Source organism: Euleptes europaea, chromosome 9 (genome assembly GCF_029931775.1).
Source record: "Euleptes europaea isolate rEulEur1 chromosome 9, rEulEur1.hap1, whole genome shotgun sequence".
Lineage (NCBI taxonomy): Eukaryota > Metazoa > Chordata > Lepidosauria > Squamata > Sphaerodactylidae > Euleptes > Euleptes europaea.
Genome location: NC_079320.1, coordinates 25,467,678 through 25,483,977, shown reverse-complemented (window position 1 = coordinate 25,483,977; position 16,300 = coordinate 25,467,678). Strand labels below are relative to the sequence as shown.

The 16,300-nt window shown below is 43.1% G+C and overlaps 1 protein-coding gene across 1 annotated transcript in view; it reads left to right on the top strand.

Moving 5' to 3' along the window:
- The window catches only part of PAPSS1 (3'-phosphoadenosine 5'-phosphosulfate synthase 1), a 71,064-nt gene that overhangs the window by 33,843 nt on the left and 20,921 nt on the right, over window positions 1–16,300 (top strand). Inside the window, exons 8-10 of the mRNA XM_056855361.1 lie at window positions 928–1,133; window positions 3,151–3,286; window positions 6,349–6,617. Coding sequence (XP_056711339.1) covers window positions 928–1,133; window positions 3,151–3,286; window positions 6,349–6,617 — 611 coding nt within the window. The remainder of the gene's footprint in view (window positions 1–927; window positions 1,134–3,150; window positions 3,287–6,348; window positions 6,618–16,300) is intronic.

The following is a 16,300-nucleotide window of genomic DNA, read 5'->3' as shown; positions in this document are numbered from 1 at the left end:
GCCACGAAGAGGGGTGTAAGTCAAATGCCCCCTTTTTTCACAAGGAAGCTACTATCTGAAAGGGTAGCTGGATGTTATTTCCTTGCATCTCAGCATCCTTTTTGAAACTTACAGGGAGTCCAGCAGGTCATGGTTACCTTTGGGAAGGACATTTTGCTGTAAGGAAATGTCAAATGTGTGGGGGCAACATCCGCCAAATGTCTGTTCAATAAATGCCTAAAACCTTTTGATTACAATTTCAGTTTCTTTTAACTGAAAGCCATTGTAAGCATTCTGGGTAAAAACGTTCTGTAAGCATCAAAACAAATTCAGCAACCCCTGAAGCCTGAAGTGTTAATGCCCAACATTTCTTTAGTGTGGAGGTGCTTACTTTCACATGTTCCCTGATATTGGTGCAAGCAATTCGCATATGGCACTGTTAATATTCTGGCTTGGACGCAAAGTGGTTACCATGTACTGCTACAAAAATATAGACCAAACTACAAGTGATGGCAGCCACAGATCCATCCTGTGGCCACCGGCGCCATTTTAGAAGCATTTTAAGTTCTTAAAAAATAGCTGTTAGGCCCTGATCCAGATTGAGTGTGTGGTGTTGCGGTCCCAGGAGCACTTGTTTCCCCCCTATAGCTTTTCAAGTGTGGAAACAGCCATGGAGGGGCATCATTTATAGTTTGGCCCACAATGAAGGATAGGCAAATTCTCTGTGTCTAGGTGGTAATGGGGAGAAGTGGAAAGCTTAAATGATCTGCCAAAATGTATTTGTGCCCCGAGAAAATGAAAAGCAAGGAAACTTTTGGGAAGACTGTACTCTTTAACATAGGGTTTTGGAACAGATTTTTCTCTTCATGGCATCTGGAAGACTTAGATTTGTTGCTCCCGGACAACTGGTACCAATTTGGTCCTTCTTTTTTTTGTTTTGTTCTACAGGGGGCGTTATTAATCTCTCAGTGCCTATCGTGTTAACAGCTACAAAAGAAGACAAGGAGAGGCTAGATGGCTGCACAGCTTTTGCTCTTGTGTACGAAGGTCAGCGTGTGGCTATTCTCCGAAATCCAGAATTTTATGAGCATCGCAAAGAGGAGCGTTGTGCCAGACAGTGGGGGACAACATGCAAGGAACATCCTTACATCAAGGTAGTCTTTGCAAACTGGTTTGATCTTTCCTTTATACGAAACCATTTTTAAAAACCTTAAAGAGGTTCCATGTTGGTGAAGAACCTGTGAAAACCTTGATCCAGAGTTCCTTAAGAATTCCCTTTTGCAGATTTGTTTTTTTTTTATCTTCTTCATGGTCGTTCTGTTGTTATTCGGGCTGTGGAACTTTGATTTCTACGGCTGTGCGTGCATGGATGTGAATGAGAGGCTTTAGCCAAGTCCCATAGCCTGCCTGTGAAGATCAAAGAGAAGTTTGTCCTCTCCTGTGGTTTATAAAAACAGCATTGTGTGCAAGAGACGTAGAGGAAAACACAGCAAAATGAATTACTCAGCAGCGGTGACAGGAAAAAAGCCGGCCTTTCTGCCGTAGGGCTTGGCTTGGTCTGATCAGAGTATTTGTGTCCAGTCTTCGGCTCATCCTCCTTTCATTCCGACAATTTTTAATGCTGCGTTGATACAACTCTGTGATTGCCATTAGGAACCTACTTATTAGACTTCACATTCTAAAAATGTGGTTGAATTCTGGTTTCTGCTCCTGGCATGCTCTGTTTGCTGAGATGTCAAGGGTCATGGAGTCAAAAGGGACCTTTATTTACAGGGGCAAGTCAGTAAAGGCAGGGCTAGGGAGTCATGGCTCTGACTGCATAGTCAGCAGGACACACTGTTGGCAGTTTCCAGCAGTGTAGATATTTATCTAATGCACCTTTAATTCTTGGTTGCATCTATTTGTTGAGGCCCCAGAGGGTATCTTGTAAGCGTAACCCTTAAGGACTCTTATAAAGCTCCCTAGCTTCAGCATTTTTAACAGAAACTACTGTATCACTTGTAAATTTGAAGGTGGAAGACCTTTACTCTTCTATAGATCAATGTAAAAAACATGTGGCCAAATTGATCTATGCTGGAGATAAGAGTTACATTCATTTTGATGTTCGGAGGACATGTTCTCCGTGTGCCCTGGGCCTGTTATATAAGGGCAATCTTCTTTCCTATCTGGATTCTTTGGTTAGTCTAAAGTTATGTAGAATCCTTTATGTATTCAAGATTTAATTGCCCTCTTTCAATGGTTTTGCTGGGCTGTATGCTAAAGACCCTTTTTTCAGACTGGCTGTGTCCCTGCCTTCTTCAGTCACTGGACTCCTTGGTACATATCCTTTTGCACTGTTCTTATGTGTACCAACTAAAATGGATTATACCATGTTTTAACAAATGGTCCGTATTTTCTTGAGCAACTTTGGAGCAAAAGGTTCAGTTTCTCTTAGAGGACTCTGACCCTCAGTGTACTTACTTTGTTGCTGGTTTTTTGCAGGCTGCAAAGAAGAGTTGAAGGGAGGTGTTTTTAGAGATGGGTGTTATTTAAGTTTTATTGTTCAAGACCTTGGTCTAAGAACAGGGGGAAAAGAAATATATCTAGTGACTGACTTTGTATCTTATGTAGTAGCCTTTAGTCCATTAAAATGTATACTGCAATAAATTTGTCTGACGTTTGGACTGTGTTAGATTCCCCACTCCACCCCGGGGGCGGGGGATCTAACACAGTGCTTGGCCATAGCGTTGGTTCTCTACTGAACCTCTGTTTTCCTGACTTTGTTTCTTTAGTTCTGAACTTGAAACAGTACCCCAGGGAGGGGGCTCTGAGCCTGTTGGAGGAAACCCAGGAAAACTCCAGGAAACTAATGGGTTACCCCAAACAGCAATTCTCTGAACTGATCCTAATCAGGACCTGCACGTTTAGAAATTTAAGAGAACTCACAACCCATGTGTGACTGTTGTCTCTGACACAGGGTGGAGACCTAGACCCAACCTGTGTAATCCGTAATGTGTGAAGAGGCCTTTAGTAATTCAGTTTGCAGTTTAACTTGCAAGGCATGAACTCTTAAACGTGGTACTTTTGAGATGTTTAAAAGACCTGGTGATTTTCCTTCTGTGTAGCTGATCTGAACATCTTCTTTCCTGTTCGCATGCTAATGAATCGGTTCTTTCCTTTCACATTTCCTAGATGATCATGGAACAAGGAGACTGGCTTGTGGGTGGTGATCTGCAAGTGCTTGATCGAATTTACTGGAACGACGGCCTCGATCAGTACCGTCTCACGCCTGCTGAGCTCAAGCAGAAATTCAAAGACATGAATGCTGGTGAGTTCTTGCTTGGGAGGCAACTGGATGACACACGCTGGCAGGCAAGAGAAGAATCCAGCTCTCTGCTCCCCGAAACCTCATCACCATTGCCTCGAATCACTAAGGGAAACACACCAGCAGTGGAAACATATTATCGTTTTCTATCAAAATGAAATTGCAATGGCTACAGTCCTAAATAGTGGTAATGTTACATAGGGAAGAAGTATGGGCAGGCATCCAAAGTGGCATTTCACCCAATCAGAAAAGACATCTGTGTCTTTTGAATGGGTGGTCAACTACAGTGAAAACTTGCTAAATGCCTTTGGCTTCTCTCATGCTCTGCTCTGCTGTGACTGTACATGTTTCTGACCTGTTCTTCTTTAAGCCAGCCGGGTCCGCAACTATTGATATGTTCTCTGTTTCATTGTCCCACACGTCTTCAGTATGTAGACACTTTTGCATCATAAATTCTTGGGAATTGCTTTGTAGGTTGTTTTTTTTAATGTTGGTGCACTAGAGCAAAACACATGAGCCTTCTTAAAGAATTTTTACTATGCGTAAAAACATGTCCATTTCATCTGAAAAAAATAGTTGTTTTGCTAGCTTCACAGCAGAGAAGAGAAAGCCATTGATGTGCTGGTTTATTTGTTTTCCATTTTAATGTTTTTGTGTTAAAGCAATAAGTAACAGACCAAGCAGGCAAGTCTGGCAGCCTGTGTATGTATGTTTGATGCCTTTCTAGCTGGAAGAGCTAGATGCCTTTCTAGCTGGGACTTCATGTTAATAGGTGTGGGGGAGGAAGTTCACGGCAGAGGTGGAAGGAAGAAGAAGAGTTGGTTTTTATATGCCGACTTTCTCTACCACTTACGGATGAATCAAATCTGCTTACAATCACCTTCCCTTCCCCTCCCTACAACAGACACCCTGTGAGGTAGGTGGGGCTGAGAGCGCTCTAAGAGCTTTGACTAGCCCAAGGTCACCCAGCTGGCTTCATGTGGAGGAGTGGGGAAACAAATTCAGGAAGCTGAAATGCATCTTCAGAATTAGTTGGCTTGCTGGCCTTAGTCCATTTGCTTTAGCTTGTTGGAGCAGTGAGTGCAAATCTTGACTGATGGGGCTGAGATCGAAGGACCGCACTTTGTTTCTAAACCAGTTTGGGCTCTTGTGTTTCTGTAATGGCGGCGAGGGAATTGGTTTGGTTCCCACCACAAAAGTCATTCCTGTCAGTGGAACAAGACTCTCGTGCCCCTTGCTTTCCTGCTGCAAGGCCAAACTGCTGTACCTAAAGAACAGGAACCTTTAGGAAGAGTATGAGTGAATCGGAAGTCTACAGCAGGAGGGAGGAGTTGGTAAATCTGGACTGTTGGCCCTCCTATTGTTATCTGGGACTATGGCCGCCTGTAGAAACATTCTCCCCAAGGGAAAATACTGGTGGCACCATATAGAAGATGTAGTTAAATTGGTTCTGTTTTTAGTTATATTTTAAATTTTGTATTATTATGTATATGAGTATGATGTTAGCAGCCCTGAGCCGAGTTTGCCGGGGGAGGGCAAGATATAAATAAAATCTATTATTATTAGTTTTATCAAATTTGTTTCCCCTCTTTCCACTAGTAAAAATTTACTGTGAGATCCCATGAACTTCCCTGTTACCAATGAACTGCAGTTTTGTTTTGTTTTAGTTCTTGCCAAAAAATATTTTCAAGAATATTCCGGTACTGAAGTTAGGGTGATATTAAATTTATTTAGGTTGATTGTGTAATTTAAATATGACAGAAGGTAGATAATGATAGTGCAGTCTTAGGAAGAGCTACTCAACTCTAAGCCCGTTGAAGTCGGTAAGCTTAGACTGCGCTAACTCTGCCTAGGATTGCAGTGTTAATCGGCTGCATTCTTCTCATTGTTGGATCGTCTTAATAAGAAGAATCTTGGCTCTTGTAAACCTTGAGAGTGAGAAAGCTAAGCATGGAATGGAGACTTGGGTCCCATCCCCAAGATATCTCATTATGTATATGCAAATATTCCAAAATATTCCAAAATATCGAAAGATCTGAAATGTGGAACACTTCTGGTCCGAAGCATTCTGGAGAAGGGATGCTCAACCTGTATAGGGAAGTTTGCTTGATTAGAACAAATACACTGTATGGCCAAGGGTATTTTGTATACTGAGTGCCAGTTTGTTATTTTCATAACAGGAAGAGGTGATAATTCTTACAGATGCGGGCGGAGGACAGATTTATTGACTCAGGAATACAAAATGATTACTGCAGGAGTTAATCTAGCTGTACCTTTTGGAGATCGTTATCAAAATTACTCCAAATGTATATTATTGTTCTTGTTGTCCCTTGATGGAGAGCCAGCTGGTTGAACTGAAGTGAGATATTGGTTTCAGAATTAATAAATTTTGTTTCTTGTGCCTGTATGGATGTTTCCCTTTTGTGATGCTGTCTTTATAAGGTGTGATATTCTCTTTACAGCCATTTAGAGCTTTTTTTTTGCTGTCAAGTCACAGCTGACTTATGACGACCCCGTAGAGTTTACAAGGCAAAAGACATTCAGAGATGATTTGCCATTGCCTGCCTCCACGTCACGCTCCTGCTATTCCTTGGAGGTCTCCCATCCAAATACTTTCCAGGGTTGAGGCTGAGAGTGTGTGACTGCCCCAAGGTTACCCAGCAAGTTTCCATGGCAGAGTGGGGATTCAAACCTGGGTTTCTTAGGGCAGCACTAGTATGTGGGCTGCAGTTGGAAGGACTCTTGGCCCATGCCTGTGCATTGGCAAAATCATGTCAAGCAACCAGCGTTGACCCATATGTTAAATATTCCCAGTGCATCTCAGTGTAATACTGCTGCCCACATTACATTATTCTCTGATCTCAGAACTGGGCAGACAATCCATTAACATCCAAATTTTTCTTGCAACTCTCTGAAATCCTTTCTCCTTTTCCCCCCTGGAGCTTTATTGTAGGCAAAACCTTTCTGTAAATTATGAAAAGGTGGGCTATAGAATGGACGGGCTGTTGGTCCCTGACTGCTTCTGCCTACACTAATACTTGTACAAATCTCTCCTTATTCCTTAGATGCTGTCTTTGCTTTCCAGTTGCGCAATCCTGTGCACAATGGGCATGCCCTATTGATGCAGGATACTCATAAGCAGCTACTGGAACGGGGCTACAGGAGGCCAGTTCTGCTCTTGCATCCGCTGGGTGGTTGGACAAAGGACGACGATGTTCCTCTGATGTGGCGGATGAAGCAACACGCGGCCGTGCTGGAGGAAGGAATATTGAATCCAGAAACAACTGTGGTGGCCATATTTCCCTCTCCCATGATGTATGCCGGACCAACAGAGGTAGGAAGATCATTGCGATTGCTGCAATTGTCTCTGGTCTTGCTTTGTCTTATTGAACTTCCAGTAGTTACCAATACGGTCATCTTGGGAGTGAACAGCTTCTCTGCCAGACTCACGGGCATCTAAGGCTCCTACTGTGAGCTATTTGCACTTAGTTTTAGAGGCCTTAAAAGAGAGATACTTCACATGCTTCTTGTTTACAGTTCAAGAGACTTGTTGCATCATCTCTTCCTCTCTCTGTCCTTGGATTTACAGGGTGTTTTATAGCTTTGGTATATTTCAAGATGTGAAAGATTTGGGATCTTGTTATTTTTTCTTATTTCAGTGTGTCTTTTGGTGTTCTCGGATTCGAGACAAGGGTGAACAAACAGCTGAAAACAAAACATGCTTTTGGCAGTCCCTGTGTCTGGGCAAGTTGTTTCAAAGCATGACACAGTGCCATAAAACGTCTCTTCCCCCCTCCCCAGTTTTTACTTGCAACATCGGTGGGAGTTGGAAAAGAATTAAGTGATTGGTTCTGGATGGGCTATGCAGTTCAGACCGTAGCTTTTATACTACGGAACTGTTCTGTATGTGTTTCCTTCAGAACTTTGCAGTCATTTCATTTCTGCTCCTTCTAGAGATGTGCAATTTTCTTCATCTAATTTTTGCGGGAGGCATAAAAGTTGTGCTGAAGGTAACCCAATCTTGAACCAAACATCTAGAAGACACATTTTCTCTTCTAATCTCTGGCCTGAGTTTCTTGTGAGCCATTTCTCAGAAAGGTGCTGAAAAGAATTGATTTAAGGATTTTTTAAAAAAAGCATTTTTTGCTGCTTATAGTTACATACACACAGAGAAAAGGGAAAAATATATGCAACAAAAGGGAAAAAGAGAAAAATTCATACACAAGAATCAGAAGAACCTACAATGAATCATAAAAGGCCAATGGGGTAAATCTTCATTTATTTGCTCATTGGAGAACATAATAAACAGTATATCCAGTGTTCATTAAATGTATCAGTTTTTTTGAAAATTGTCTTGAAGAATAAGAATTGTTAGGTTAAGGCCCTCACTACAATAAACATTTCCAGTGGGCACAAACAGTCTTCCTTTGCAAACAAAGCTGGTAATGGAAACCAAAATGCTTGTTTGTGTACAGAGATGGCTACTGCTGGCTGAAGCAAGTTAGGCAATGTTGTCAGGAATACTGGTGCTATGACCTGTGATAAGAAGCTTTGAGGCAGAATAAGATAACTAATGGGGACTCATATCGTGGTAAAGAGCGGTGGGACTGTAATCTGGAGAACCGGGTTCGATTCCCCACTCCTCCACATTAAGCCTGCTGGGTGACCTTGGGCCAGTCACAGACCTCTCTGAATTCTCTCAGCTCCACCTACTTCACCTACTTCACAAGTTGTCTGTTGTGGGGAGGTGAAGGGAAGGCGATTGTAAGCCGCTTTGAGACTCCTTAAAGGTAGAGAAAAGCAGGGTATAAAAACTAACTCTTCTCTTCTTTTTACTTTAAAAAACCTACCTTGAATAGCTATGAAGAGCTTTGTGGAAACTTGTCGCCTTAAGGATTGTAATAGTGCTTTATGGGGCTATTAGATACAGTCCTGTATCATGTGGAGAGTTTTGTCGTTTGGGTCTCTTGTATTCATTCTTTCCTTAATCCAGTTGCATTTATATCTGCAAAACTGTCAAATTTACTGTTAACACAACCGTTAGTATTTTCAGCCTGATTTAAAATGTTACATTTCTTAAATGGAAAGAAATTGTATGTTTAAAAACCTCAGCTTCAGCATGAACTCTGGTACATAAATTCTGGGATGCTACTCAACCATCATACCTGTTCCTGTAAATAAAAGGAGATGTAAGGGGTGGGTGGGGCATGGCCTACAGAATTCCCTCAGCAAACAAATCCCTTTGGCAGTCTTTCCCTCTTTGTTGGTATTCTCCTCATTCACTCACTGTATCCATGTACACATTCTAAAGACTTAATGATACTGAAGTTTTCATAAGAGGGGATGTTATTTCCACTGGTTCCCCTCCCACTGCAGGCCCTTATTTTGCCCCCTGATTCCCCACTAACCCCTAAGTGCAAACTTTCAGGGGGATTCAGTGGTTTGGATCTAACTGTCATTTCCACTGGTGACAAAGGAAGGAGATGACCCCCTTTGATTACCCAAAAAGGTTATCCTGGGAATCATGGGATCTGCATATGCAAAAGCCATGTGGGATGGAGACTGTAGCAAAGAGGGGAATTGGGTTAGACTCAGAGCTGGCTAGATCCAACCCAGTGAGCTGTAGTGCAAGGAAAGAATTGACAGAAATTATGGCCCTCTTTTCGAAGAAGAAGGGTTGATTTTTATACCCCATTTTTCTGTACCTTTAAGGAGTCTCAAAGCGGCATACAATCACAATCCCTTCCTTTCTCCACAGCAGGTGTGTTGTGAGGTAGGTGGAGCTGAGAGAGTTCAAGAGAACTGTGACTGGCCCAGTTCTCCAGATTAGAGCCCACTGCTCTTAATGACTACACCACGCGGGCTCCCTTTGAGGAGAACCTGAATGCCCATATAATCTTTGGAAGTGTGTGGCGGGAATACAGGCCACTATTTTGTTGCTGTAATTATCAGGAGTGTTCGCAGTTCCATTGACACTGGGGGACGGAGGGTTTTATCTGAAATAATGTCATTAGTTTTAGTGTCTTTAAGGTTCGTGATTTTATGCTTTTGGAACAGAGCACGCTGTTCCAAAAGAGAGAGCCAGCGTGGTGTAGTGGTTAAGAGCAGTGGTTTGGAGTGGTGAGTCTGATCTGGAGAACCGAGTTTGATTCCCCACTCCTCCAAATGAGCGGCGGAGGCTAATCTGGTGAACTGGATTTGTTTCTCCACTCCTCCGCATGAAGCCAGCTGGGTGACCTTGGGCAAGTCACAGCTCTGTTAGAACTCTCTCAGCCCCACCTACCTCACAGGGTGTCTGTTGTGGGGAGGGGAAGGGAAGGTGATTGTAAGCCGGTTTGAGTCTCCCTTAAGTGGTAGAGAAAGTCAGCATATAAAAGCCAACTCTTCTCCTTCTTTAAAGCAGCACAGTTCACCTACTGCACTTGCACATACAGGCAACAGTCAGTTAAGCGGCCCATATTAACAATTCAAAACAAACCCAAGGTCCTGGAGAGACAGAGCATTTAGAAAGGCAATGCCTTTGTTTCTCCTTATTGCCCATTGTGTTGTGAGTACAACTTTCCTGGGGAAGAACTGAAGGCCGGTGAGATAAGGTTTTGGCAAGGAAAAGCTCTCTTATCATTGAACAAACCATACCTAGCCCATTGGGAGTCTGTAAGGGCTGTTGTCAGCATTTCAAATTGGGCAAGAGGTTGCCAGTTCACACACTCATTCCTTTATGGAGGTCAGTTTATTTGGAGTGGTTAATGTTCTGTCTGCAAAAGGGCTAATGTTTGAAGTGTAAACAGAGGTGGAGTCTTCATCCTTCTCCAATGCCAAGTGTTGTGTGGGGGAGAGAGCTTTCTCTGTTTGGGAATGATGGACAAAGTGAGGGGAGAGCTCATGGACATTTAAAACACACCCCATGCCCCAAGACTCCACAAGGTGTGAAGACAGCAAGCATGACATACAAAAATGCACATTGAAATGGTCCTCCTAATGACACTTTTGGGTGCTTTCCAGAACACAGCCTTCTCCGTTTCTGTTGTCTTTATATTAAGCAGCTGAGCCATGTGCTGAATTGCATCGGTCAGCTACTTGACATCTTCAATGCAGTCTCTGAATATTATACATGAATAAATGAAGTTGTATATGTGCACACACTTTGCTCTTATGTCCTTGGGATTTGAATTTCAAGAACATGAAAACTGAGATTTGATCAGGAACTCTGTCTTCAGTCTTCAGCTGTGAATGAAAATAAAATAAGAAACATCCCTTAATTTATGCTGTGTTTTCCAATGATCTCAGAAAAAACCCTTGCCAATTGTGTGTTTTAGACGACTAATAAAAGGCAACTCTTCCCTTTAATCATTTACTGTAGGTTATTTAGAAAACATTGGTACCAGATTTGTTTCTGTAGCATAAATGACTTGCAGAACAATAGACAGCTGCTAAGCCAGTATGGTTATCAAGGGCTGAACATGGTTTTCCAGTCAGTAAATATTTAATGGACATGTTTTGTAGGTCTCAGTAACTTCTTTGTTTTTTAATCCTTTTTTGAAAATACAATTTTTATGGGGTGTTGGCTAACAAGATAGGAAAGTATGTTTTCAGCCAGGTTGTTACCTATATGATCGCAAAAGGTGTCCCTACAAAGAGGGGGAGAAAACATTCTGATTGTTGAAATCCCTGGGAAAGTTGAGTAATATAATTGTGTGTGACAAATTTGTTAACCGTTCTCAAGCTTATTGGAATTATTGGTTCTCAGAAAAATTCTTAATTCATAATAGTTTTAGGATCATTTGCTTTGTGGCGACCTAGAATATATAATTATTCACACATACACACACACACAGAAAGAGACTCCCCCTCACTAAGCAAAAAACCCAGAGCTAGGGTGGCAGAGCTGTGTCGATCCTTATTTAAATGGGCTTATATGACTATGGTTCAGACATCTGTAAATTTACAGTACTAAGTAGGAAACCACATGTGTCTGCAACACACCTCTCTGCATAATCTGGTGCGTGTCATTTCTCTCTGTGGTCAAGGTGAAAATGTTTACCACTTGTTCTCTCTGGCAACTGTTCAGTCAGCTCCTGGCTGCAAATTCCAAAAGCTGGTGTATAGAAGGGTTTTTGTTGTTGCACCTTTTGCAGTTCTTAGGAATTTAGGAAGGAAGTTATAATCTTTAAAGTTAAAAAAATATTTTGAGGGTCTTAGATGTGGAGTATCATGCTCTAGATCTGACTCGTAATTGAACATTAAAAAGGAACATAGCTATGTCAACCAAAACTCTGGTGTTCACTTATAGCATGCAGGAATTGGACTTGGAGTTTTAACATTGCTGACTATTTTGTAAATAGTAATTGCCTTTTGAAAAAAAAAATTATTGGTTGATGCTGTAGCATCTGTAAACCAGTCTTCTAAAGAAGTCTGTAGTAGGCAAAAAATGAAGGCAGCTTTTCATGCTTTGTTTTTTGGACAAATACCTTCTTCCATAACACTAAGTGTATGCTGTCTGTCGAGCAGGGTGCATGCATAAATAAATTGCCACTTTCCCCTCAAAATACCTGTAGCGGTCTGCCTAGTTCCTGGCTCCTTTTTCTGTCACTTGCTGTCGATGTGCCTCTGCCCAGTTTGCCTAATCTCAAAATGGATAGCAATCATGGGCTTGTATAGGCAGACATTCTCTCTTCCCATTCATTTTAGAACCTTGTGCAAACCTACTTCTAACCAAGGTTGAAAACAATAGTTGGGTGCTTTGGAAGTAGTGGAGAGCCAGTGAGGTGTAGTGTTTAAGAGTGGTGGACTTTAATCTGGAGAACCGGGTTTGATTCGCCGCTCCTCAATAGGAGTGGTAGACTCTAATCTGGTGAACCGGCTTGGTTTCCCCACTCCTACACATGAAGCCAGCTGGGTGACCTTGGGCTACTCACAGCTCTCTTAGAGCTCTCTCAGCCCCACCTGCCTCACAAGGTGTCTGTTGTGGGGAAGGGAAGGTGATTGTAAGTTGGTTTGATTCTCCTTAAAAGGTAGAGAAAATTGACATATAAAAACCGACTCTTCTTTTTCTTTCACTCTCCTTTTTCTCTCTGTAACTGTAGAGACCTCAGTATTGCTGTTAATTGCATAGGCTTTCATATTACATGACAGATATGTGAGGCACTGTTACTGTTGTATCCGTTTAGAGATAGTGGTTTTTGCCTTGTGACAGATGTATGCACAACTGATGCCTTAGCACTCAGAGGCTAACTAGATGAAATACAAGAGATCAGCAATCATAATATGCTGTGTTTTTCATTTAAATACAACCATGGAAGCTCCCTGTTTTGTTTTGGGGATGGGCACATGTTGGGGGGGGGTTTAACCCTATTCTCTGTAACTTTTCTGGGTTAGAAATTGCTTCTCCACCAATGGATATTAGTTCTGATACTGTATAAAGACTCATTGGCTATACATTCCTTACTGGGGCTAATAGTGGTGGGAAGGGGGAGATTTCTATCCAGGCAACCGCTCAGAGGAAAAACACGTGACAAAGGAATTAAAAGATTGCTGAAGAGGATATTGAGAATGCATCGGTCTTCACTGTGGAACTTGCTGGAACTGCTATTTTCAGTGAGGCAGAAGTTAAGAGAATGGGATTCTCTTGCAGATTAATAAATGGTCAAAGAGGACTCCAGGGGCAGGTGTAAATGGTCAGTTATCACAATGAAAGGAAGTAAGCAGTAGATCCCCTTAGGATTTAAATTAGAGCAGGTGCTACTTAATTTGTTCTGGAATTCGGGGTGACTGATGAAGTGGCCAACTTTACTGTTTACACCAAATAATTCAGGATGGTGAAAAGGGAAGGGAATGGTGAAGAGTTGCGATAGAATGATACTTTAGCTCATTTACTATCTGGAGTTTGCAGATCATGCCTAATCACACCCATTCTGCAATCACTCCATTGGTCCGCTGCTGGACTCAATTCGGGGTATTGGTTATTGTGGAGAAATGAGTTATCCACCCAAAAATGCTGTTTGTAGTAATTTTAGAATCTATGTTGTTGCTGTTTGCGTAGAGGGTTGGTAACAGAATAGCAGGAGGGTTTCAGATTGTTATAATGTATTTTCCATTGGTGAGGCAAGGGATGGTTGCTAAAGGGAAGTTAAAATGGTCACCAAAGAAGACCTTTCAAGCTCAGAATAGGTTTTCAGTGAGGAGGGATGCTTTGAGGAGGCTCCCAAAGTCCAGATTCCAGAGCCAATAAGAACAAGGTTTGACCAAGTGTCAGCAGCTGATTGGATGGAACCTTTGGGAGAAGGTAGAGAAGTGGCAGTTGAGAGCAGTTGAGTGAAAGGCAGCAGTTGGGTTGCCAGTTCCAGGTTGGGAAATACCTGGAGATTCTGGGGGCGGAGCCTGAGGAGGGCGTGGTTTGGGGAGGGGAGGGACTTCAGTGCCGTACAGTCGAATTGCCAAAGCGGCCATTTTCTCCAGGGGAACTGATCTCTATCGGCTGGAGATCAGTTGAAATAGCGGGAGATCACCAGCCACCACTTGGAGCTTGGCAACCCTAGGCAGCAAAGAAGCGGTTGGAAGGCCAAAGATCTTCAGGAAGAAGGTTACCAGCTGAGGCCCTCTAATAAGATGGGTAAGTCAGAGGCCGAAGACAAGGAGGGCTCACCATCGAGGAGAAGGCAGGAGAAAAGAGTGCAGATAGCCTTGGAAGAGGCTGGGAGATCTATGGCTGAGTCTGCCCGATGAGATGGGAAGGGTGCACGTGCAGGGCTGGAGGGAAGACTGCAAAATAGCGTGAGGCAGTCCTATTCCAACGCCAAGAGGAAGCACTTTATAGGCACTAAGCCTATAAAGTTCTGGCTGGGGTGGAGGGATAGGGAAATCCGGTCTTTTTATTTTAATAGGGAGGGTGACTGTTAGAGCCTCATCTTGGCAACAGTTCTTTAGTGACAGAGAGAATGGCATAAATATGTGATTTGCCATGGTTTAAAGAAATTTTGGTTTCCTCCCCTTAATTTTGGTTTTGGTTTCCTCCCCTTAATTTCTGTTTATTTTCTGGGGACCTGACCAACAACCTGGTGAGGCTTGCAAACCTTTGGCATCTTACCAGGTCATTGCAGTTATCATTTACAAAGTCCTTAATGGCCTTGCTCCTACATACCTGCAGGACCACTTATGCTCGGTCACGACAACTTTGTTCTTATAAGCAAAGTGTTGTAAAGATGCCACCCTGCAAATGGGTAAAGAGTGGAAGCTTTGTGGACATACACATTCTCTGCCCTGGCTCCCACCTTGTAGACTGGCCTGCCTAAGGAGCTCAGGAAGGCTTTCACAGTTCTGTCATTCTGCAGGATGTGCAAAGCAGAAATGTTCAGGAGGGCATTTTTATAAGGAGAATTGCAGTATAATGGAGCAGGCCCAGGATGTGATCTTATAATTGTAGTCGATTGCAACGTGTATATATCATCTTGGTTTTATTTGTAGTGCTCTCCTTGCATTGTTTATGGTTTGTCAGGCTTTAGACAATTTTCAGTTTGCGTTCTTAAAAAAAATTGTGTAACCCTAGTCCTTTCGCATTGTTACTGGATTTCCTGTGCCATCTGAGTTTCCAATATTTTGTAATCCACCTTGAGTCTTAGTGAGAAATGTGGCAAAGGAAGTTCAGTGTAAGTACTGTACATTGCCTTTGAGGCAAAATAAAATCCTTGTTTTAAAAACACACTGATTGCAGTGGGGTCGAAACTGAGAGGCCATTCCTGAGGTGGAGGGCCAAAACTGCTCAGGAGGTGGCTTGACCCTGCTGCCAGCATAAGTGCCTCTTATTCCGTGATAAGAGGCAATTACGCTGGCAGCGGGGGCAGGTCCGTCAGCTCCTGGGCATCACGGAGCTGCACACCGCTCCCCCGGTGGTACAGTCGCTCCGGGACATAAATCCCAGAAGCGACATGCAGCACTGGCGTGGGAGGGGGGGAGTTGATGTTAGTCAGCTTCCAAAGCCCCTCCAGGCCTGGAACACCCTCTCCAGCAACAGCGTTGCTGCGCCAGGCTTTTCCTGGCGCAGCCTCGCTGTTCTCAATGGGGGGGAAATGCCCCCTTTTTGACTTTTTAAATTTAAAAAGGATTTTTTAACTCTTTTGGCGGCCAGGAGGTGCCTTGGCCACGCTGTCCTCAGCCGCCGAAAGGCTCAGGAATGGGCTGTCTGTGACTGACCAGGAGAGATGTCTGGGGATCATGGCAGGGCTCATGAAAAATGTTGATTGAGTGCGTGCGTGTGTGTGTGTGTGTGTGTGTGCGCGTGTGTGTGTAAAGTGCCATCAAGTCGCAGCCGACTTATGGTGACCCCTTTTGGGGGTTTTCATGGCAAGAGACTAACAGAGGTGGTTTGCCAGTGCCTTCCTCAGCAACCCTAGTATTCCTTGGTGGTCTCCCATCCAAATACTAACCAGGGCCGACCCTGCTTAGCTTCTGAAATCTGATGAGATCAGGCTAGCCTGGGCCATCCAGGTCAGGGCTGATTGAATGTGTAGCAGTGGTTAAAAATGCATATTCTGTACTGGGAATTACAAGGAAAAGGCTTGAAAGTAAAATTGTCATTATTATAATGTCCTTGTATAGATTTGGGTGCAGCTGCATTTGACTATTGTATGCATTTCTTGTCACACCATCTCAAAAAGGGTTAGATTTCCACATGATCCAGACCTTGATAGTGGCTTCTGTCCAGTGAGTCCATAGAGGCTAGACTAGTGGAATTGGTCTTTGCCTGAGTGAAACTATTATCCGGTCCGGTAAGAGGAAAGTAGAGTTCACACTTAGGATGCTCCTAAAAGGCAATGTGTTTTGGTCTTAAACATGCTGATTTTGCATACTGGTATCCACAAGCCCTGTAAGGACAGTGATGACCTCTATTCTAGCCTAAGTATCAGAGTGGGGGACTGTAATAGGGGCCAGTGTGGGATGCACAGTTCAGAAGTGTTGCACAGGACTCCATGCTCCTTTTTTACTGCTTAAGAAGAGTGCTTTCAGCCTTCCCAGTTTAAACTA